This window comes from Amyelois transitella, chromosome 7 (genome assembly GCF_032362555.1).
Source record: "Amyelois transitella isolate CPQ chromosome 7, ilAmyTran1.1, whole genome shotgun sequence".
In the NCBI taxonomy this organism is placed as follows: domain Eukaryota; kingdom Metazoa; phylum Arthropoda; class Insecta; order Lepidoptera; family Pyralidae; genus Amyelois; species Amyelois transitella.
In genome coordinates this window covers 11,734,277-11,755,732 of record NC_083510.1, presented here as the reverse complement: position 1 = coordinate 11,755,732, position 21,456 = coordinate 11,734,277, and the positions used below count along the sequence as shown (strand labels likewise).

At 37.3% G+C, this 21,456-nt stretch overlaps 3 protein-coding genes across 3 annotated transcripts in view; 2 read left to right on the top strand and 1 right to left on the bottom strand.

Moving 5' to 3' along the window:
- The window catches only part of LOC106130823 (glycogen debranching enzyme), a 48,996-nt gene extending 43,889 nt beyond the window's left edge, over positions 1–5,107 (top strand). The window contains exons 29-31 of the mRNA XM_060944934.1: positions 726–879; positions 1,154–1,360; positions 2,048–5,107. Of these exons, the coding sequence (XP_060800917.1) occupies positions 726–879; positions 1,154–1,360; positions 2,048–2,125 (439 nt within the window). The 3' untranslated portion in view covers positions 2,126–5,107. The remainder of the gene's footprint in view (positions 1–725; positions 880–1,153; positions 1,361–2,047) is intronic.
- Positions 5,108–5,731: 624 nt separating this feature from the next.
- On the bottom strand, positions 5,732–11,153 carry LOC106130807 (odorant receptor 49a-like). The gene is made up of 8 exons (XM_013329738.1): positions 11,066–11,153; positions 10,289–10,441; positions 9,429–9,617; positions 8,794–8,986; positions 7,717–7,813; positions 6,867–6,955; positions 6,059–6,125; positions 5,732–5,794 (listed from the first exon to the last, which is right to left on the bottom strand). The coding sequence occupies exons 1-8, from the start codon at positions 11,151–11,153 to the stop codon at positions 5,732–5,734; spliced, it is 939 nt and encodes a 312-aa protein (XP_013185192.1).
- A 1,770-nt stretch (positions 11,154–12,923) lies between these two features.
- LOC106130808 (cytochrome P450 4d2) lies at positions 12,924–20,290 on the top strand. Its single transcript, XM_060945151.1, has 10 exons — positions 12,924–13,097; positions 13,554–13,643; positions 15,053–15,163; positions 15,615–15,800; positions 16,423–16,619; positions 17,347–17,419; positions 17,951–18,146; positions 18,405–18,556; positions 19,292–19,471; positions 20,109–20,290. The coding sequence occupies exons 1-10, from the start codon at positions 12,944–12,946 to the stop codon at positions 20,288–20,290; spliced, it is 1,521 nt and encodes a 506-aa protein (XP_060801134.1). The 5' UTR covers positions 12,924–12,943.
- The last annotated feature ends 1,166 nt before the right edge of the window (positions 20,291–21,456 follow it).

Here is a 21,456-nt window from a genome sequence, read left to right as displayed (position 1 = left end):
CCCAGATTGAGTTGGCCTCAAAGTAAGTTCGAGACTTGTGTTACGAGATACTTACTCAACGATACTATATTTTATAATAAATACTTAGGTAAACATCCAAGAACCAGACCAATAAGGGAAAGTTCGTTTCTCATCATGCCCTGACCGGGATTCGAACCCGGGACCTCCGGTATCACAGACAAGCGTATTACCGCTGCACCACAGAGGCCGTCGCCAATTGTGCTATACATTTGTATTTTTCTGCAATAAAGTTTTAATCTTATATATAAAATTCTCGTGTCACAATGTTCGTTCCCGTACTCCTCCGAAACGGCTAGCCCGATTCTCATGAAATTTTGTTAGCATATTGAGTAGGTCTGAGAATCGGCCAACATCTATTTTTCATACCCCTTAGCGATAAGGGTTGCCCACCTTTAATATTTTATTTAAACTAGAAATTACTTTAAAAAATATTTATATGGCAAAACAACGTTTACCATATAAATATTTTCGATTTCGTCTCGTTCAAAAGTTGGAGCTTAGTCAGATGATAGTTTGAAATATTCTCTCCCTCCTTCTCACTTAGTCCGTAAGAAGATGTTAGACAAACTAGATTTAAAAATCAGAGACTAGGACTAGACTTAGGACTTTACCTTTATCCCTCTTACTCTTATAATTAGGTTAAAACGGTTTCATCGGATTCGGATCACCCTAAAAAAAAATTACATCTGAATCGTATCTCACAGGGCCTGGGCTGCGTTAGACATGGTGGAGAAACTCCTACTCGGACCTTTGGGACTGAAGACCTTGGACCCTGAAGACTGGGCTTACCGCGGCGATTACGACAATTCCAACAACAGCGACGATCCTAGTGTGGCGCACGGGTTTAATTACCATCAGGTAGGTTTACATACATACATACATAAAATCACGCCTCTTTCCCGGAGGGGTAGGCAGAGACTACCTCTTTCCACTTGCCACGATCTCTGCATACTTCCTTCGCTTCATCCACATTCATTACTCTCTTCATGCAAGCTCTACATTACTCTAATTTACTCTCTTCATTACCTTTCTATTAAACGATTTTCAATGTCCACTAAACTGCTATGGGGAATTATGGGGATTTTTGACTACTACTAGCAAAGAAGTTATTGAGTGTATGTATGTACGCCAGGGCCCCGAGTGGACCTGGCCGCTGGGCTTCTACCTGCTGGCGCGGCTGAGGTTCGCGCAGGCCGCCGGGCGCGCCGCGCGCACGCTGGGCGCCGTGTACGCCGCGCTCGGCCCGCTGAGCGCGGAGATACACGGCGCGCCGTGGCGGGGGCTGCCCGAGCTCGCCAACGCGGGCGGCGCTTACTGCAGGGACTCTTGTCGGACGCAGGTCAGTTGGACGTATTTGTTTTTTTAATTTTATAGCTGAAGGTGATAAGGTTTAAGTCCGCTAAAGAGATGCGGTTAGTGGAATTTGATGATTAATGTTTGCAGAATTCGAGTGCGTCGCATTGTTATAAAGTATACGTGCGTTCGCTTCATCACTACATAGTATAAAATAAAACAAAGTCGCTATTTTAGTCTGTTTGTCTGTATGCTTAAATCTTTAAAATTACGCAACGGATTTTGATGCGGTTTTTTGTAACAGGTAGAATGATTCAAGGGGAAGGTTTTTACGTATAATTTTTTCCGAATTATGCACCCGTGCGAAGCCGGGGCGGGTCGCTAGTATATAATACAAGCGGGTTCGTTCATCGTTCATACTGGAAAGATGATGAGGTTTCTTGGGTAATTGCTAGGAATATTGAGTCAAACAAATTGCGGAAAGGTGTAAAAACTGTATTGTGACTGATTCTATCTTTACGAAAACTACATTGACAACATCATTACGTTTGATGTTTCGTATTAAAAAAATAGGTAAGTTTAACAGACAACGCATACTGTAAGCGAAAATATAAAATCTTTGGATAACTGTCTAATACTCTAGTAGAATGTATTGTAAACCTTTCTTAATACAATTTTGTCAATACAATGATAATAGCTACAGTTAAGGTCAATCGTTACTGTTCTCCAACAGGCATGGAGCTCCGCCCTAGTGCTGGAGGTGCTCCACGCGCTGGAGGCGGCGCGGCGCGCGCGGCCGCTGGGCGACTGACGCGCGCGGCCGCGGCGACTGCGCCACGCGCCCCGCACGCCCTCCCCGCGCCGCCTCTACGCCGAGCCCTACGAGCGCGCCCCCCGCCCCGCGCGCCGCCGCACCGCGCTCGCCCGCCTGCTACGCCGTAGGCCCGCGCCCGAGCGCCTCTCGCGCACCATCTACAACCTGCTGCACAGTCGTAGCGGATCCCTCGCCACCGTCGTCTACAGCGACAGGTATTTCAAATATGGATTGCCTCTGCACGCGCGTTTCATTCCATCCAGAAACATCGATCTGCTACGACAAAACCGGCCAATGAGAACGACGCATTTCGTTCCGTTGAAGACTGCGACGCCGCGATTGGCCGTCGGCGCGGGGTTGTTGCAAGGGGCGAACGCGCGTATACTCTACCCTCCGCCGCGATACGCTCCGATACGACGCGCCCGACGGGATATCCCGCGAATATTCATCTTGTCTTCGGATACTCGATTTGAAACTCGTGAGTTCGAGAATCGAATCGATTGCAGGCGTCAACTCGAGTATCGTCGTCCGAAGGCTGGTTTCCCGCCGTTCGCATTTACTAAAGACCCGCCACGCGCTTCGCTCCAACGCTGCGTCAGTCGGCTATCTTTGTCTTCCATCATATCTACCGAAGCACCTAAACCACAATTCGCACTCGACGAATATACCTACATCGATGATAAAACTGATTGCGATTCTATGAAAGAGAGAAAAAGTAGTGTATCACAAAAAGAGGTTAATAAATCGAGTGATAAATTGGAGCGTAAAATTTTAAACACAGAGCGGTATAATAATGGTGTGTCGGTGCCGCTGTTGGGTCGCAGACGCAGGTCAAGGTCGCAGAGGTCGAGGTCACGCGGGTCACGCGTGGTGAGGTCACGTGGCGGAGGTCAGCGCGCCACTATCCGCGCGCTTCTCGCTAGTAGCGCGTTTTTCTACGCGCTGGCGTTTGTCGTGTTTTATTTTCTAAGTTTGGCATAATTTGCGCAAAGGTCGTACCGTTAATAAGGTTCACAATGTTATTTTTACTTAAGAAAACATTTGTCATATATGTTCATTAAATTGGCGTAATGTGTCGCAATCGTAAATTGCCAATGGTTTATTAAAAATGGCCAAAGTGTTATTAAAATATGTCGTCATAAGAAACGCTTCACAAATAAAATCAATTTAACGTAAACTGCTTGTTTACTTTTAATTGATTAACATTTTATGCAAATATGTGACAGGAAACGCGTTTTCACATATAAAATGGTTTATAATAAGAAGGCAGTGTTATACTTTTCTTTTTTAATCAGTTTTTTACCAATATGCATGATAAATAGGACGGCTAATTTTTAAAATATGTTTTTTGATATTAAAATAATATTATAAGTACATTTTAAAAATATAAATGTTATTTTAAGGTAGTCATGTTTTACCTATATCGATGTGCGAAGTTTTTATTTATATTGGTAGTGAGTTTTTATATTTTAATATAGCACACATTTTTTTTTCATCAATAGTCACAATTGAGATGAGGCAAAGGTGTTTTAATACGAATTATTGTTTAAGTGCCATTATATTTAATCTGTTCACGTTGTTGTTTTACAAATCTATACTTATATTATAAAGCTGAAGAGTTTGTTTGTTTGTTTGAACGCGCTAATCTCAGGAATACAAAATTATTTTTGCGTTGAATAGACCATTTATCGAGGAAGGCTTTACGCTATATAACATCACGCTGCAACTATAAGGAGCAAAGAAATAATGGAATATGTGAAAAAACCGGGGAAAATTATTCATCCTTGAGAGCTTCAATGATGCCCAAAATAATTATACCACAAGGACGAAGTCGCGGGCACAGCTATATACTATACTCGCTATATATGACAAATTTAAGATAAGATAAAATGTAACTAATGGTTTAAAATCGCTTGGCAATAAAAGAACTATAGTGGAAATATAAAAAAAAATTATGTCACAACACAATAACTTCGTTTTTTCTACTTCATTTGCAACAAAATATTAAACTCATGTACGTTAGGTTAGTTTTATAATGTGCCATCTTGTCACAATTTTTAATTATAATTATTTAAGCAGAGCCTATATTTTTAGTGCGCATATCATGTCACGCTATGACATATAAGCGATTAATAGGAAACTTGAAAATAAATGAGGCCAAATGAAGTCCTTAGTATATACATACATACTCTTTGAGGTTACATTTTAGACATATATGCGCATTATATTATATGTTTTTAAATATATTATGTCTATTATAAGTAGGTGCAATACTCACGCTGCAAGCTTGTGTGTCACTGGTCTAGAAATTAGATAAAAATGTTTGTCAAATTATGAGATTAATATAACGTTACGTCATTTAAACGTTGTTTTAAGATGTATTCCTATATGAACTTTTCTTTAAGGAAACGATGAAATTTATTTGTATTGTAAAACAAAAGAAAAACCATAAAAAAGGTTTATATTTAAAGAAATTTTAAAATTTAAATCATATTATATCTAATAAAATTAATAACAAAAGTTTGTTTTATTAATAATAAATCTTTTTTTAATAATAATAATATACAAAGGTATAAGACGTGTTGTGTTTTCTTTCTAAATAGTTTAATATTTAACAAATATAAATTTTATGATAAAATATATTGCTATTTTCACTGTTAATACCTAAAAAAACGCTTGTAGTTTATTTTTAAAGTAACCGAAATCCTTAATAAAGACGCCATTTTAAGTGGTTCCTTGTGTTGCCATTGTGAAAATTACGAATTATCAGCCGAATTTTTATCGCTTTCTATTTATTACTCTTAGAATAATTTTGGTTTTATTTCACTTGTTATAAAAGTTAAGCAGTTTTGTTTTTCAGCGCTATGAAATCGTAATCAATGTTTATTTGTTAATTTTAACTCTTTGGCATGTTTTGTGATATCTCTATTGACATTATGGTTCTGTGCTAAGAAAAAAAATAAAGTAGTTTTGTCATTATTTTGACTTTTATTCTTCCTGATTGTATTCCTATCTGATCCTAGATCCTAGGTGAATTCTCTATGTTCGTGATAGAACAAGGAGAAAATGAAAATCTTTGACAGATTATTGACGATTTGTAATTTAAACAAGATTACATATAACAAAGTTTAAAATAAGGAGCTATATAAAACAAGAGTGGCGCGTGTGACCCGAGACAGGATATATCACAGATATATATAAAATTCTCGTGTCACAATGTTCGTTTCCGTACTCTGAGACGGCTTGACCGGTTTTCATGAGATTTTGTGAGCATGTTGAGTAGGTCTGAGAATCAGCCAACATCTATTTTTCATACCCCAGTGATAAGGGTTGCCCAACCTTAACATTTTTTAGAAATTACTTTAAAAATTTTTATATGGCAAAATAACGTTTGCCGGGACAGCTAGTAAATATATAAGGTTATATTAAGGAAAAAAAACGAAAGAAGGCGCTAGATTGCGTGCAGTAAGCGGGTACCGGGACATCTGCTTGGCTGTAATTGGACGCGCAAGCATCGCGTGATATTCCTCGTCGTCTTGATTGGTAGTTGCTACGTAGACTAGACTACTAGATTTCCAATTGCATACTTTTTGCAATATACTTTTATTTACTACGTTTATACATCGTGTAGACCAGTGAAAAATACGACCATGTTCGACTTAGTACCTGAAATATTAAAAATAATTATATAATCTGAAAGTAGTTGCTACATAGTGTGTTAATTGCTCAAATTTTAAATTAAACACTAACACGAAAAAAGAGGTTTTATATCAAAAAATAAATGCAAGCGCGAGAGCAGCCCACCACTTTTTCATATTACCGGAAGGTTGGTAGTGCCGTGGGATCGTACCCCAAGTTAACAGTTCAACAGGTGAAACTCTGAACAGAAATGAATCTGTTCAAATGTTACTTTAAGTTACATTTACTCACCTTTGTAAACGTTTCCAATGTAACTTTGGTGTACCTCATAGAAGTTATGTAGCACGGCTTTTGCGATCTGTAAAAATATAATAATATAAAATACGAAAAATTTTAAAATTATACATATTTATACAAAAGAATTTTTAATACATACATTAATACACAGGCGACTTAGGGATAGGCTTATATACTTCGGTTTTTTAGTTTTTCTTTTTTTAGGCGATGAGCTAGCACCCTGTCACTATTTGAATCTCAATTCTATCATTGCGCCAAATAGCTGCACGTGGCCTTTCAGTCTTTTAAAGACTGTTGGCTCTGTCTACCCCTCAAGACGTGATTATACGTTATGTTATAAATACATAAAATCACGCGTCTTTGCCAGGGAGGCAGGCAGAGACTAGACTACATATATATTTTATAGTATAGTATTGCGGCAATAGTACATTAAATTATTTTTATATTTGTTGTACGAGTAGTACCCGCAATTACATCACATGGTAGTAGGTAACTGAAAATCAGCGTTTTTGTACTCTTTCAGTTGAAAAAAAAAATGACTGAGTTATGACCATTTCGACTTGCTACAGCACACCTGTGTTAGTTTTAAGGATTTGTTATTGTTATATTTGTTTTTGTTTGTAGCATTGTCGAATAAACATTTTTATCTATCTTATCTATCTATTAAATAACACCTATTTTCCGAAAAGGTATGCACACTAACATCTTTCCACTTGCCATATTTATTGCATACTACTTTCGCTTCATTCACATTCAATAGGTAAGTACTTCCAAATTATATTGAAATTAATATGTTAAATACCTCAACATGATAAAAGACATTGTCTTTTTATACTCGATATTCCCTTCGTACCACGGGTTCTTACTTGCAGCAAAAAATATTCCCTCGCTCTGAAAAAAAAGGTAGAGGATACAGATAGAAAATATTTCAAACTTTTCATGTTGATAACACTATGTCTTATATAGTCGTATGAAATTAATGTCATATAAAGACAATAACAATCAATAGAAGAATACTTTACCGCTGATTTCAAATGATCGCAGAAGTAACAGAATACCAGTGAAAACAAAAGCACCGTCAATGCAATTATAACATATGTCACTTTGTCAGTCATCCTTCTTGTGGCCTGAAATAAAAGGGAGTTGTCATTCATCCGTATAGAGAAGAGATTTGTAGTTGAGAATACTTATGTATACAATTATATTCATTTTAATCAAGCTATTTTATATAGGTATGAATATTATTATGTATTTATTTATTTTGTGTTATATTATGTATGTAGTCTGTGTAAGTTTATATAGGTATCTAGTTCATGTTTGTATGTAGTTTATTTATTATACACTAACATCTGTTAGGTATGCTACCCGGTTCCAGGATTTTACCTTTCACTACCCAAAGGTCGACTGGAAGAGATTGCTTAGCGAAAAGACCGCCTTTGTTCAACATATTCATAATGTACCTACCTACATACATATGTTCCTACTAGGTACATATGTATTTTTTATGGGCAATAAAAATAATTTGTATTGTATTGTATTGTACTACAAATCAGTTATCAGAATAACTGTTGACCTACTGACGAGGAGTGCTCCTTTTTGGCCGGATATGGCATCCGGCCGTGCTGAAATTAAAATAATATTATTTTACTCACCAAAGCAGAAAGTCCAAAAAAGCCAACATTTAAAGTTGTAAAGAATATATTGATAAACATCAATACGTTCATAGCAACGTCTAACTCTTGGGCTATTCTGAAATTAAAAAGAAATGTTCAAAAATCTATACTAATATTATAAAGCTGAAGAGTTTGTTTGTTTGAACGCGCTAATCTCAGCAACTACTGGTTCAAATTGAAAAATTCTTTTTGTGTTAAATAGACCATGTATCGAGGAAGGCTTTAGGCTATATAACATCACGCAAATATTTGGAGCGGAGAAATAATGGAAAATGTGACAAAAAAAACGGGGGAAATTATTCATCCTTGAGGGCTTCAATGATGCCCAAAATAACTATTCCACGCGGACGAAGTCGCGGGAACAGCTAGTTTTTTATAAAGTAATACTTAATTGGATTACAGAACTGCGCACGCGGCAGGTTTCAAAAATCTTTGCCAACGGCTGAAATTTTTTCGCTGCAGTCCTAACTCATTGATGATTAAGATATAGGTACATACATATAGACACGTCTATATCCCTAGCGGGATACACAGAGGCAACAGTCTGGAAAAGACTGAAAGTCCACGTTTTGATTTTTTTTAATGGGAAATCACCCATTTAATATGTTTGAATCATATATTCTGAATTGAATGTAGATGATATGTCTGAACCCTAAAGAGTAAAAACTGAAGCTAGCTATCTGATGGAGCTCTCAATTTACTTATACTTAGGTGGAAAACACAACGAGTCATCATGAGCAGGCTTGCGGCATCCATTGCACGAAATATGGAAACAAAAAGTTAGGAACGAATCTGAATATTACAAACTAGAGGCCGCCCGCGATTTCGTCCGCATGGAATACCTATCAATCCCGCGGGAACTCCGGGATAAAAAGTAGCCTATATGTTATTCTGGGTCTTCAGCTGTCTACATACCAAATTTCATCGTAATCGGTTCAGTTGTTTTTGCGTGAAAGAGTAACAAACATCCATACTGACATTCTGACATAGTACTCACAAACTTTCGCATTTATAATATTACGTAGTAGGACATAATTATATTTTTCCAGCACTCACGTGGTCAATTTCTGGTGTTTCTTGACAAAGTCAATGATATTCTCTTTGTTGTAAACCAAACCAGTGCTAGTAACTTTCTTTGGTTTTATATGCAACAAGTCTTCGCTTAGCATCAAGAACTCCACTGTGAGGTGAGAGGTAAGAGTTATGAGGTTGAAGTCCGAGCCTAGGTAGACGTGAACGACGACTAGTACTGAAAAAAATGACAAGCATTCAAACAATCACTAAGTACCTATTAGTATTTGTTGCATAATTGTATTAAAATATATATATTTGTGCCGTGTGGTTACCGGCACCAGTAGAAAAAAGAATAGGACCACTACTTCTCTTTCCTATGGACGTCGTAAAAAACGACAAAGGGATTTTGCCGACATCTTTTCAAGTACTGACATCGGTCAGTTACAATTAATATATAGAATATATATATAGATATATATATATATTATAGATAAATAGAAGATGGATAAACCTCTTTAATGCACCATAAGAGTAAAACATACAAAAACACAGAGATGGTACAAAAGCGGACTTATCGCTATTGCAATCTCTTGGAAGAGATTGCAATAGCGATAAGTCCGCCTTTGGGCCTTTGGGAAGTATGTTATGAATGATAATGTCCACTTTTGGGTACTTACAACAGTAAACTTGATAAAAATACGTTATTCCATAGAACAACAAATTGCTGGTTGGGTCAAACGGGTAGACAGAGTCTAAGGGCAGGCGCATTTCATCACCGTCTCCTAATAATACATTGAAGTATAGCGTCATAAATAACGGCAGTAGCATGTATTGCCAAGCTATTAGTTGAGGAAAATAGATGTACGCTGAAAATATCAATATTATTAATAATATTACAAACAGTTTGACGGCCTCTGTGGCGCAGCGGTAGTACGCTTGTCTGTGACACCTGAGGTCCCGGGTTCCAATCCCGGCCAGGGCATGATGAGAAAAGAACTTTTTTCTGATTGGCCTGAGTCTCGGATGTTTATCTATATAAGTATTTATTATAAAATATAGTATCGTTGAGTTAGTATCTCGTAACACAAGTCTCGAACTTACATCGAGGCTAACCCAATCTGTGTTATTAGTCCCGTACATATTTATTTATTTATACAAAATCAAAGTCCCTTTTTCTTGGAGCGGTCGGCAGAGACTGCATCTATCATAAAAACATATGTTCATATTTGCCAAATTAGTGTAGGTATCTCTATTGGTCTTAAAATTAGGAATGGACTTAGCTGGAGCTTAGGACTGGAACTTAGCAACCTTTTTTAGGCATGGCAATCACTCCTTTATATCTTAAAGAGTAGACAAGTTGTTGTAAAGCATCTTAGGAAATCCCTGAATGGATGAATCGGGATTCAGATATGAAATAGATGTGTTACCAGTTTATCGCCTAAAATATTTAAATGGCGCGATAAAATGGCGTCGCGCGTGCCATTAAGCGAGAGCAGCATAAGCGTGAAACGTTTAAAAAAGAAAAGAAAAGGCATACCATAAGCAGCATAACGCAGCTCTTTAGCCTTTAACTGCCTCACTCTCTTCTGTTCTTCGTTCATATTGTCAGTCCTCCACACTTGTCCCAGGTCATCAGTTATGTTCTCAACGTGACGCTTGTTAGACAGCATTACCAATCCTTTTATACAAGCTATATAACGAACATAGAAAACATACATGTATATAATCAGGGAGTACGTTTTGACGAGCGTTTTTTTCTTGTCCTTGAAGGGGAACGCTAGCCTCAAGGGGGTTAAGCGGTTAGGTTCGAGTACCTAGTTTGTAGCTTGTAGCTTTTTGACAAATACTTATAAATTAGATATAACTTAAATTTAATTTATTTAAATGTAAAATGAAGTGAAAAGTGCCTGCGAAGGCCTATTATGCGAAAAAAATATTGAGTTTTTTTTATTTTTTATCATAACTTACGCGTTGTAGGCATTGGCTCGAAAAGACTGAAACGTCATGTTTAGCTGTATGGTATACTTAACTAGCTGTGCCCGCGATTTCCTCCCCGTGGAATAGTTATTTTGGACATCATTGAAGCCCTCAAGGATTAATAATTTTCCTCGTTTTTTTCACATTTTCCTTAATTTCTTCGCTCCTTATAGTTGCAGCGTGATGTTATATAGCCTTCCTCGATAAATGGTCTATTCATCACAAAAAGAATTTTTCAATTTGAACCAGTAGTTCCTGAGATTAGCGCTTTCAAACAAACAAACTCTTCAGCTTTATAATATTAAGTATTAAGTATAAATTTTTTGTAGTACAATACCTTGTAAACTAACGATGAACATTGGCGTTGACAGAACTTCATAAAGGTCTTTTCCTTCAACGACAGCCTTCGCTATAGCCGCACCCATGGTCACAATGTGAGCTATCATGATGGGGAATAGGTAAAAATGTCGCCAGTTCCGAAAAACCCACGACTTGTCCCCGTCAAAGTACTTGATGTTGACTTTCTCCAGAAATTCCAGAGATGTGGTTAGCGTTTTAACATATTCTGCGGAATATTTCTTTAAGTAGTTCATTGTCAGGATGCTGAACTGACGAAAATTAGTTGTGAGAAAATATCTGGAAAAATTTTAAATAAAATACACATACAAATAATCACATTTTAGGATAAAGCCAACATCCTTGAAGGCTACCTTCAGCTGTATGGCATAATGATGGCCCATCGCTTAAAAGAAGAATCTTAAGTTTATTAGCCTTTCCTTTCATCGACTTCTTCATTCCGCCCAAATCTTATTTGGTCTACCTAATTTCAAATAATATTATGCACATAATTAATTTACTTACGAAAGCAACTCTTATTTATTGGCTTATTTATGGCGTGTAGTTTCTGGCACTAATACAAAAAAGAATAGGACCACTCCATCCCTTTCCCATGGAGTTTGTAAAAGGCGACTAAGGTATAGGCTTATAAACTTGGGATTCTTATTTAGGCGATGAGGTAGCAACCTGTCACTATTACTTAGAATTTCAATTCTATCATCAAACCAAACAGCTGAACGTGGCCTATTAGTCTTTTTAAGACTATTTGCTCTATCCACACGGCAAGTGATATAGACGTGACTGTATGTATGTATTGGCTTACCAATTTTGAATGACACCTATACCCTAGAATATTTGGGAATGGTTTATGACGGTTGGTTTGATCCGCTTTAGCGTCATTGGTATAATTGACATCGATTAATTTTTAAAACCTTTAGAATAATTATTTACTAGACATGGTTGAATTAACAAAATTGACCCTTTGAATATAACTCTGCTTTGATCAAGATATCAGGCTTTAAATAAATAATTACACAAAATAATTAATTTTAATTACAATCAATCACACAGATTATGCCGGCCTCAAAATTAAATCCGTGGTCCTTTGATACATGATGATAAATACCCTCTTAATCTGGAAGATGCTTCAGAAATAATTTACAATTAAGCAAAACAGTCGTCTCTAAAGTGGGACTTAAAAGTGCCAAATTCAAGATTGATGTGCCGTGTGGTGGTGCACCAATTGAAAAAAGAAAAGGATGTCGTAAAAGGCGACTAAGGGATAGGCTTATACATTTGGGATTCCTCTTTTAGGCGATGTTCTAGCAACCTGTCACTATTTGTATCTCAATTCTTTTTGACGGCCTCTGTGGCGCAGCGGTAATACGCTTGTCTGTGACACCGGAGGTCCCGGGTTCGAATCCCGGTCAGGGCACGATGAGAAACGAACTTTCTCTGATTGGTCTGGGTCTTGGATGTTTATCTATCTAAGTATTTATTATAAAAATAAAGTATCGTTGAGTTAGTATCTCGTAACACAAGTCTCGAACTTACTTCGAGGCTAACTCAATCTGTGTAATTTGTCCGATATATATTTATTTATATTTATTAAGTCAAACGGCTGAACGTGGCCTTTCAGTCTTTTCATGACTGTTGGCTCTATCTACCCTGCAAGGGTATAGACGTGATTATATGCTTTATGGTTTTTTTAAGGTTGATAGAGGAGTTATCAAATAAGATTTAAAACCGTACACCGTTGTTGTACCACAAAATTTACTCAACACCAAAATACGTAGGTATTTCATAATTCCAACACAATGGATCAACAATATTTTTTTTCCTTCAGTACATTATCTGTCGCGAGTACATTCTGACCGTGATGTGGGTTCAAATTGTTTTGGGATTTATTTTAATGGTGTCATTTTGGTGTTGGCGAAATATTAAGTTTATTAAGCAGTACAGAAGACTGGGATGCAGTTATACAGCCTTGCCCTTTATAGGGCATGCTCATATGTTTAGTGGTGATAGGGAGGGTAAGTACATTGTCGGTAGCTATCGCCCAATTTGCCTGTTGTCTCTGGGTCAAAGTTTACATACGAAAAACCCAGACTATAGGCAGTTTCAATGATCTGGTTAACTCTCACTATCTTTCTACACTTTCCTAATTTATATTATATCTGTACTTATATTATAAAGCTGAAGAGTTTGTTTGTTTGTTTGAACGCGCTAATCTCAGGAACTACTGGTTCAAATTGAAAAATTATTTTTGCGTTGATTAGACCATTCATCAAGGAAGGCTTTAGGCTATTTAACATCACGCTGCAACTTTAAGGAGCGAAGAAATAATGGAAAATGTGAAAAATAACGGGGAAAATAATTCATCCTTGAAGGCTTCAATGATTCCCAAAATAACTATTCCACGCGAACGAAGTCGCAGGCACAGGTAGTCCTTATATATATAAAGAAAATTTAATCAATTTCTTTTTCAGACATAATGAACACGTTCATAAAATTCGCGGAGGATGCAATCGCCCGCGGCGGGGTCGCCCCCCTCTGGCTGCTCGGCGACTACCACCTTTGTATGTTAATTTGTTGCTTTTCTCCGAAACAATATGCGTTTAACATTAACCTTAAATGATTATGAAAGATCGTCGACACATGATATTTGGAAAACATTGCGCATGGTTACATGCGAATCGAAATTCTAACATAGATAATGGTCACATTACAAAAAAAATCTATCTATTATATCTATGTTAGAAATTCGAGAAAAGACGTACGCTGAGGGAAAACATCGTGAGGAAACCCGCACATTCAGGCAACTTGATGTGTAATCATGAATCCAATACGGGTTAGGTTAACCTGCAAAAGTTGCGGAGGTCAGATTGGAGTCGTTTCGTGTAAAAACCTGACTCACCCAATCCAGTATCAGGTCAAAGGCATACCCCGGGCTCCTCTCCAGAGAGGTGACGATGTTACCGGGACTAAAGCCAGGAGGGAGAAGAAGACAAATTCGAGAGAAGACAATTTGAGTGGATTATCGACTGTATCCAACATTGAAATTGATTATAGGAACATAATAGGAAAGGTTAGTCTCATGGTGAAAGGCTCACGGGTACTCTAAAAAACGAGAATGAAACGAAAAAAGTATGCAATGATCGTGTCAAGAGGAGTGATGTATCCTACGCCTAGCCCTTCGCGAAAGAATCGTGGTATAAATCTGTTTTGCCTGTAAATGAAGTCAAAAGTACTTTTTCAAGCATACAAGTAGAAATAACACAACATCAAAATCGTGATTGATTTAATTCGTCTAGCCTTTAATTTCGTTATGGGCTTTGGTGCCGTGGTCTTAAGTGTCGTGTCCTTCAGAATAAGACTGTGGCGAAATTTAAACTATATAAAAATAAAAAATAAATCACGCGACGCTATCAGTCAAAAACAGCGTAATACCTAAATCGCGCAAGCAAAGGTTTCACGGATTGGAGCTATATATATGTACAACCTCCGACACAACATCGTCGGTTAGGCTGTTAGGAGGAGCGTCAAGCCCTCGCCTAAAAACGTCCCGCTGTAATAGTAAATGCCCCTCAGGCAAGCTATGTTCTCATAGTCAAAAAAAAAACATCGTCGGAGCGGCGGTTCCCCAGGCATAACACCTAGCCTGGCGGAAGATCTTCCCTTTGGTGGCGGTCGAGCCGAATCATCGCTCCCGCTACAAGATCACTACACTCTCTTTCCCATGGATGTCGTAAAAGGCAAATAAATTATAGACTTATAAACTTGGGATTCTTCTTTTAAGCGATGGACTTACTTGTCACTATTCGAATCTCAATTCCATCATTAGACAGTTGAGCGTGGGCTTCCAGTCTTAACGAGGCTTTTGGTGAGAGATTAAAGACGTGATTGTTTGTTTGTATGTCAGTACAGACAGATTTTATAGTAAACTGAAGATTTGACGGTACGTAATAACGTGAAATATTATTTTCAGGTCTAGCAGATCCCCTTGATTGCGAAGCTGCATTGAAGAATTATTTATCAAAGGACAAACTGCTGAGAATGATAAGGCTTCTCACAGGAGACAGTTTCATATTTGCTCCAGGTATCTATGAATCTTTTACTTACCATTTATACTTAAATAATATAATATTTAAATAATAATGTTTTTATATTGTAAATTTAGAATAGTTTGTTCTAAATTTGTGACTATTACAGTTCAGGAATTGTAATAGTCACATTTTATTTAAATAGTTTTCTTTTTTGGAATTGGGAAAAATAAAATATACTTAAATTTTTATCACCACGTTGTCTGTTCATATTTCATGAGCTTGATACTCGTATATCATCCCTGGCAAGCTTAGATTCGTGTAAAAATAATGTTTTGAAACTTTTATGAGAATTCTTCCCTCAATGACGGATAGTAATTTAACTGTGGTTTGATTTGAGTAGACATGTACAGACATAAATAATTGGTACACGTGCACTCAATATCATGAACTTGGATTACTGTTGTTATGCCATTTTATCACCACGAAGATTTCTTAAAATCGCAGTCGAAATCTGGAGACCTCGTAGGAAACTGATGGCGCCTCTCTTCAGCGTTAGAAGTATCAACGCCTTCATGTCTTCATTCTCCAAGCAGAGCGAGCTGATGGTGGACCAGCTGCGAACGAGGGCTGATAAGGAACCCTTCGCCCTGTGGCCCTATGTCAACGCCCTTACCTTGGACGCTGCTTGCGGTAAGAAAATGCAGGATTTCCATATAATCTACATTATATGGAAATCCTGCATTTGTCCCGTATATATTTATTTATTATTTATATTTAATCTACATACATCACGTTTATATCCCTTGCGGGGTAGACAGAGCCGACAGTCTTAAAAAGACTGATAGGACACGTTTAGCATTTTGGCCTTAATGATAGAATTGAGATTCAAATAATTACAGGTTTCTAGCACATCGCCTGAAAGAAGAGTCCCAAGTTTTTAAGCCTATCTCTGAGTCGCCTTTTACGGCATCCATGGGAAAGAGATGGAGTGGTCCTATTCTTTTTTGTATTGGTGCCGGGAACCACACGGCACTCTATTCTAATATAGCATACAAAAGAACATTGGTAATAGAATAGTTACTACTTGAATCACAATTCTATAATTAAGCCAAATAGCTCAACTTGGCCATTCAGTATTTTCATGACTGTTGGCTCTGTCTACCCCGCAAGGGATATAGACGTGACCATATGTTTGTATGTATGTACGTACATACTATATTCTAAGAAGCTAGCTAGCTAACTAGAACTTACAGATTATACTTAGATCAGTGCCAACTTATACTGATTCAGTAATAATTCCTTTTTTTTTCAGAGACGGTCCTAGGCGTCGACCTACACAGCCAGCTTGACCCAGAATCACCAATTTTGGTGGCTATGGACAAACTTGTGGAGCTGGCGGGAGACGGGTTGACCAAGTTCTGGTTCCAAGTCGAGTTCATTATGAAGAACCATCATTCGTACAAAAGATTTTTAAAGCAACAAACCGTAATTCGCGCATTTATAGATGAGGTAATGTTTCTTTCCAAATTTTTACTAGTAAGTAGTGTCGTGTGGTTCCCGGCGCCAATAGTGGGAAGAAACGGACCACTCCATCTCTTTCTCATGGATGTCGTAAAAGGCGACCAAGGGATAGGCTTATATACTATATATGGGATTCCTTTTTAAGGCGACGACGGCTAGCAACCTGTTACTATTTTAATCTCAATTCTATCATTGGGCCAAGCAGCTGAACGTGGCCTATCAGTCTTGAAAAGTCTGTTGACCCTGTCTACCCCGCAAGTGATATAGACGTGATTATATGTTATGTTATGTTTTAAAGTATGTAATTTAAGGTGATAAGTACCTCTCTCTTTCTCTACTACTATTTTTACTTGGATACCAGAGATTCATACATACATACATAAAATCACGCCTTATTCCCGGAGGGGTAGGCAGAGACTACTTCTCTCCACTTGCCACGATCTCTGCATGCTCTAAGCTTGCATAAAGAAGATTATGAATGTGGATGATACATAACTCTCTTCATGCAAACTCGGCGGTTTCGGGTTCTCTTGATCTGACCCTTTGCCAGGACGTCCTTAATTTGATCAAGATAAGTTCGTCTAGGCCTTCCCACTCCGACCTTTCCATCCACACACACTCTTCTTGTATATCTGCTTAAAGATACCAGATACTAGAGATTTTCCACTAAATCTTATAGGTTACCCTATAAGTATTATATTTTGTTTGTTTCCAGGTCATAAGAAAGCAAAAGGAAAGAAGCCACACAATTACAATGAACCCGATCACTAAAGAGATTTACTCTCTTGGTAACTATTGACTATGAACCTATTATAATTGTATATGTAAATAAATAAATAAACATTCTTTATAATATAAACGTTAGAATGTTTATTTATTTATTTCTGGCGATGGGCTAGCAACCTGTCACTAATTGAATCTCAATTATATCATTAAGCCAAATAGCTGAACGTTCAGCTATTTGGCTTAATAAATAAAAAACGATATGTCTTTTATCGTAACGTTTTTTACGTGGCCATTAAGGCTGTTGGCTCTGTCTACTCCGCAAGGGATATAGACGTGACCATATGTATGTATGTATATATGTATTCTTTATTTGTCAAAAGGTGTTAAGATTTCCCTGAACGCTCTAATTTAATTTAGCTATATTCTTCACATTTCGTTTTAAATTTTTTGACTAAAAATAAAGTAAATAAATAAATTTAGTTTGTTCACTTTGACAAATTTTATCTACCTCTAAATCCAATTTATCTTTGTTAAAAACAAGATTACGCTGTTCAAAAACTTTCTATTTTAATGTAATACTATAATAATTACAGAGGATGAAACGAAGAGTGTCAGTTTGATTGAAAAGCTGATTAGCCTGGATGGCGGGCTGAAAGTTGGTGACGCAGGGATCCGCGATGAAGCCCTAGGACTCCTGCTAGCCGCCACGGACACATCTGCGACATCCATATCCTTCGTCGCCCTCATGATGGCCAGACATCCTGATGTACAGGAGAAAGTTTATAATGAGTATGTTAAGGATACAGCATATAGTACCGTGTTTTTGCAACATAATATTTTTTTTATTTTTTATTTATTTATCTTTTTTCTTCTTCTTACTCCTGGCTTTATAACGTAATAAACTAAATAATAAACTAATTATAGACTAAATAAATAATAACAGACTAAACTATATAATATTAAAATTATATAATTTAGTCCCAGTTGCATCCTTAGCCGCGCACATCACGCATCACGCCGCATTGTAAATCTATTTACCTGTTCCAGATTACAAGAAGTTTTTGGTGACTCAGACCGCCCAGTGACGCTGGAAGACCTTCCCCGGCTGAAGTACCTGGAGGCGGTGGTGAAGGAAACCCTGAGGCTGTACCCCCCCGCTTCGAACATCGTGAGGGAGGCTGATAAGGACTTTTTGTTACGTATGTAACGGCCGGCTCAGCGCAGACTGAAATCAACGCAGAGGAGATGATTTTTTTAAGGCACTTGAAAATCAACATACATACATACATATAGTCACGCACGTCTATATCCCTTGCGGGGTAGACAGAACCAACAATCTTGAAAAGACTGAATGGCCACGTTCAGCTATTTGGCTTAATGATAGAATTGAGATTCAAATAGTGACAGGTTGCTAGCCCATCGCCTAAAGAATCTCAAGTTTGTAAGCGTATCCCTTAGTCGCCTTTTACGACATCCATGGGAAAGAGATGGAGTGGTCCTATTCTTTTTTGTATTCGCGCCGGGAACCACGGGGCACTTGAAAATCAACTTTAGAATAGTTAATAAAAAGTGCATAAATGCTTGAACCTGACAAAAAATGCTCGCGCGTCCTCGAAGATACCCATGTCGAGCATGCGCGATCAGTAAAAAAATGCCCGAGACCGCGCGAGGATTATTCCTCTGTGTCTGCGCTGACGCAGAAATCAAGATACTATATATACTATATAACAAGAGCAACATTTAAATACTCTATGTACTTACATCAAGGAACAAAATACGACCAGAACTTAGACTAAGGAGAAATTAAGTACTAGGATACTACTTATTTCTACAGAAATGTCTTCCAGTAGACCCACCCAGACGACATTAAAATGTAAAGAAAGGCATTGGCTTGTCTAGAACTAAACCTAACAAAGACTACGAAATTTTTTCAGCATCCGGAGTGAAAGTTTTCAAAGGATCAAACCTGATCATCAGCATTTGGGGAGTGCAGAGGAATACCAAATACTGGGGGGCCGACGCTGACCAGTTCAGGCCGGAACGGTTTCTCGAAGGTCCTCTGCAGCATCAGAATGCTTTTTTGGCGTTCAGTTGCGGCCAGAGAGGATGCACCGGTGGGTATTATAATTCTGACAAGAAACGTATAATTTAAGCTTAAGAATTGATTTTTATGTAAAACTCGGCATTAATGGCAATTTCTATGACACCATCTATGTATACTGATATTATAAACCTGAAGAGTTTGTTTGTTTATTTGAACGCGCTTATCTCAGGAACTACTGGTGCGAATTGAAAAATTTGGAAGGCTTTGGGCTATATAACATCACGCTGCAACTATAAGGAGCAAAGAAATAATGGAATATGTGAAGAAATAACGCGGTAAATTATTCATCCTTGAGGGCTTTAATGATGCCCGAAATAACTATTCCACGCGGACGAAGTCGCGGGCACAGCTAGTGATATATATTTAGATTTAATTTACCAGCCCCGTAGCTTCGCACGCGCAACGCCTTTTTTATCGCGCGAAAACCTATCGTTATCTCGTTTCACATCATAATAAAAAGCGAGCCAGCGATAGTTTTTCGCGCGATAAAAAAGCATCTCGCTTGCAGGTACGTAATTATTACCTACTAATAGATTAATTTTTATCAAACAATTTTCACTGCTTTTAATAAAAAAAAGCAAAACGATCGATCGTAATGATTTTTTAATCATTTTACGATCATTATTAATAATATTTAAATTTTCCAGGCGTCCAATTCGCTATGATGTTCACCAAAACTGCGATATCCTGCATCCTAAGAAAATACCGTGTACTGCCCGCTAAAGAAGGAGACGAGAGGAAACATCTGCGGCTGCTGTTCAGCGTTACTCTCAAAGAAATCGATAATTTCACAGTCAGATTACAATCCAGAGAAAATAAATTGGTATAACGCATAATAATGATGTATCATTAACTTACACTTATCTAGAATTAGGGTATACATACATAAATCCCTTGCGGGGTAGACAGAGCCACGTTCAGCTGTTTGGCTTAATAATCGCCCATCGCCCAAAGGAAGAATCCCAAGTTTTTCTAACTATCCCTTAGTCACCTTTTACGACATCCATATTAAAGTGATGGAGTGATCCTATTCTTTTTATATTTGTGGAACCACACGACCACTGTACCACTCTATAGAAAGAAACATTTTTCATTAATTTTTGTTTTCACCTTTCTATGTGACCCACTGTACCTAAAAGCCTAGTGCGAGCTATAAAGTGTAATAATTTTTTGTTATTCCAAGATAATTTGTGACGTAAATACACATGTCATACATTTATGCAAAAATAACTTGACACTTAATAACAAAGTAATCCATATGTAAATGAATTTTAATGGAAATTTGATTTTTGTAAAGATTCCGAGAGCGGATTACTTTTTAGAAATCTTTAAAAACATTACAAACGTTATTACAATGTTCAGCGGGGCTAACACATTTTTGAACAAATCATAGAGACATAAAATATACATTCTAACTGGCATAAAAAAATTCAAATTAAAAAAAACAACTGAACACTAGGTATTTGTCCTTAATCGCTACATGACATGAGACGAAAGAAACTCTTTTAATTAACGGGATTTAAATATTTTTTAAGACAAGGGGAAGAAGTCGCTGGCAACGGCTAGTGTGTCAAACATACATTTGTAATAAAGAGAATTGTCTAAGATACCTATGCGGCAGTCATTATATCTTATAGCTCTGAATACTAATTGCCTAATTTTGATAGCCTTTATTTACATTTATTTTTTGTATTTCTGAAATGGTATCTGAAGGTACAAATAAAGTTTATCTTCTTTTTATTTATTTATACTAATATTATAAAGCTGAAGAGTTTGTTTGTTTGTTTGAACGCTCTAATCTAAGGAACTACTGGTTAGAATGGAAAAATTATTTTTGCGTTGAATAGACCATTTATCGAGGAAGGCTTAAGGCTATATAACATCACGCTGCAACTATAAAGAGCAAAGAAATAATGGAGAATGTGAAAAATACGAGGAAAATTAGTCATTCTTAAGGGGCTTCAATGATGCCCAAAATAACTATTCCACGCGGTC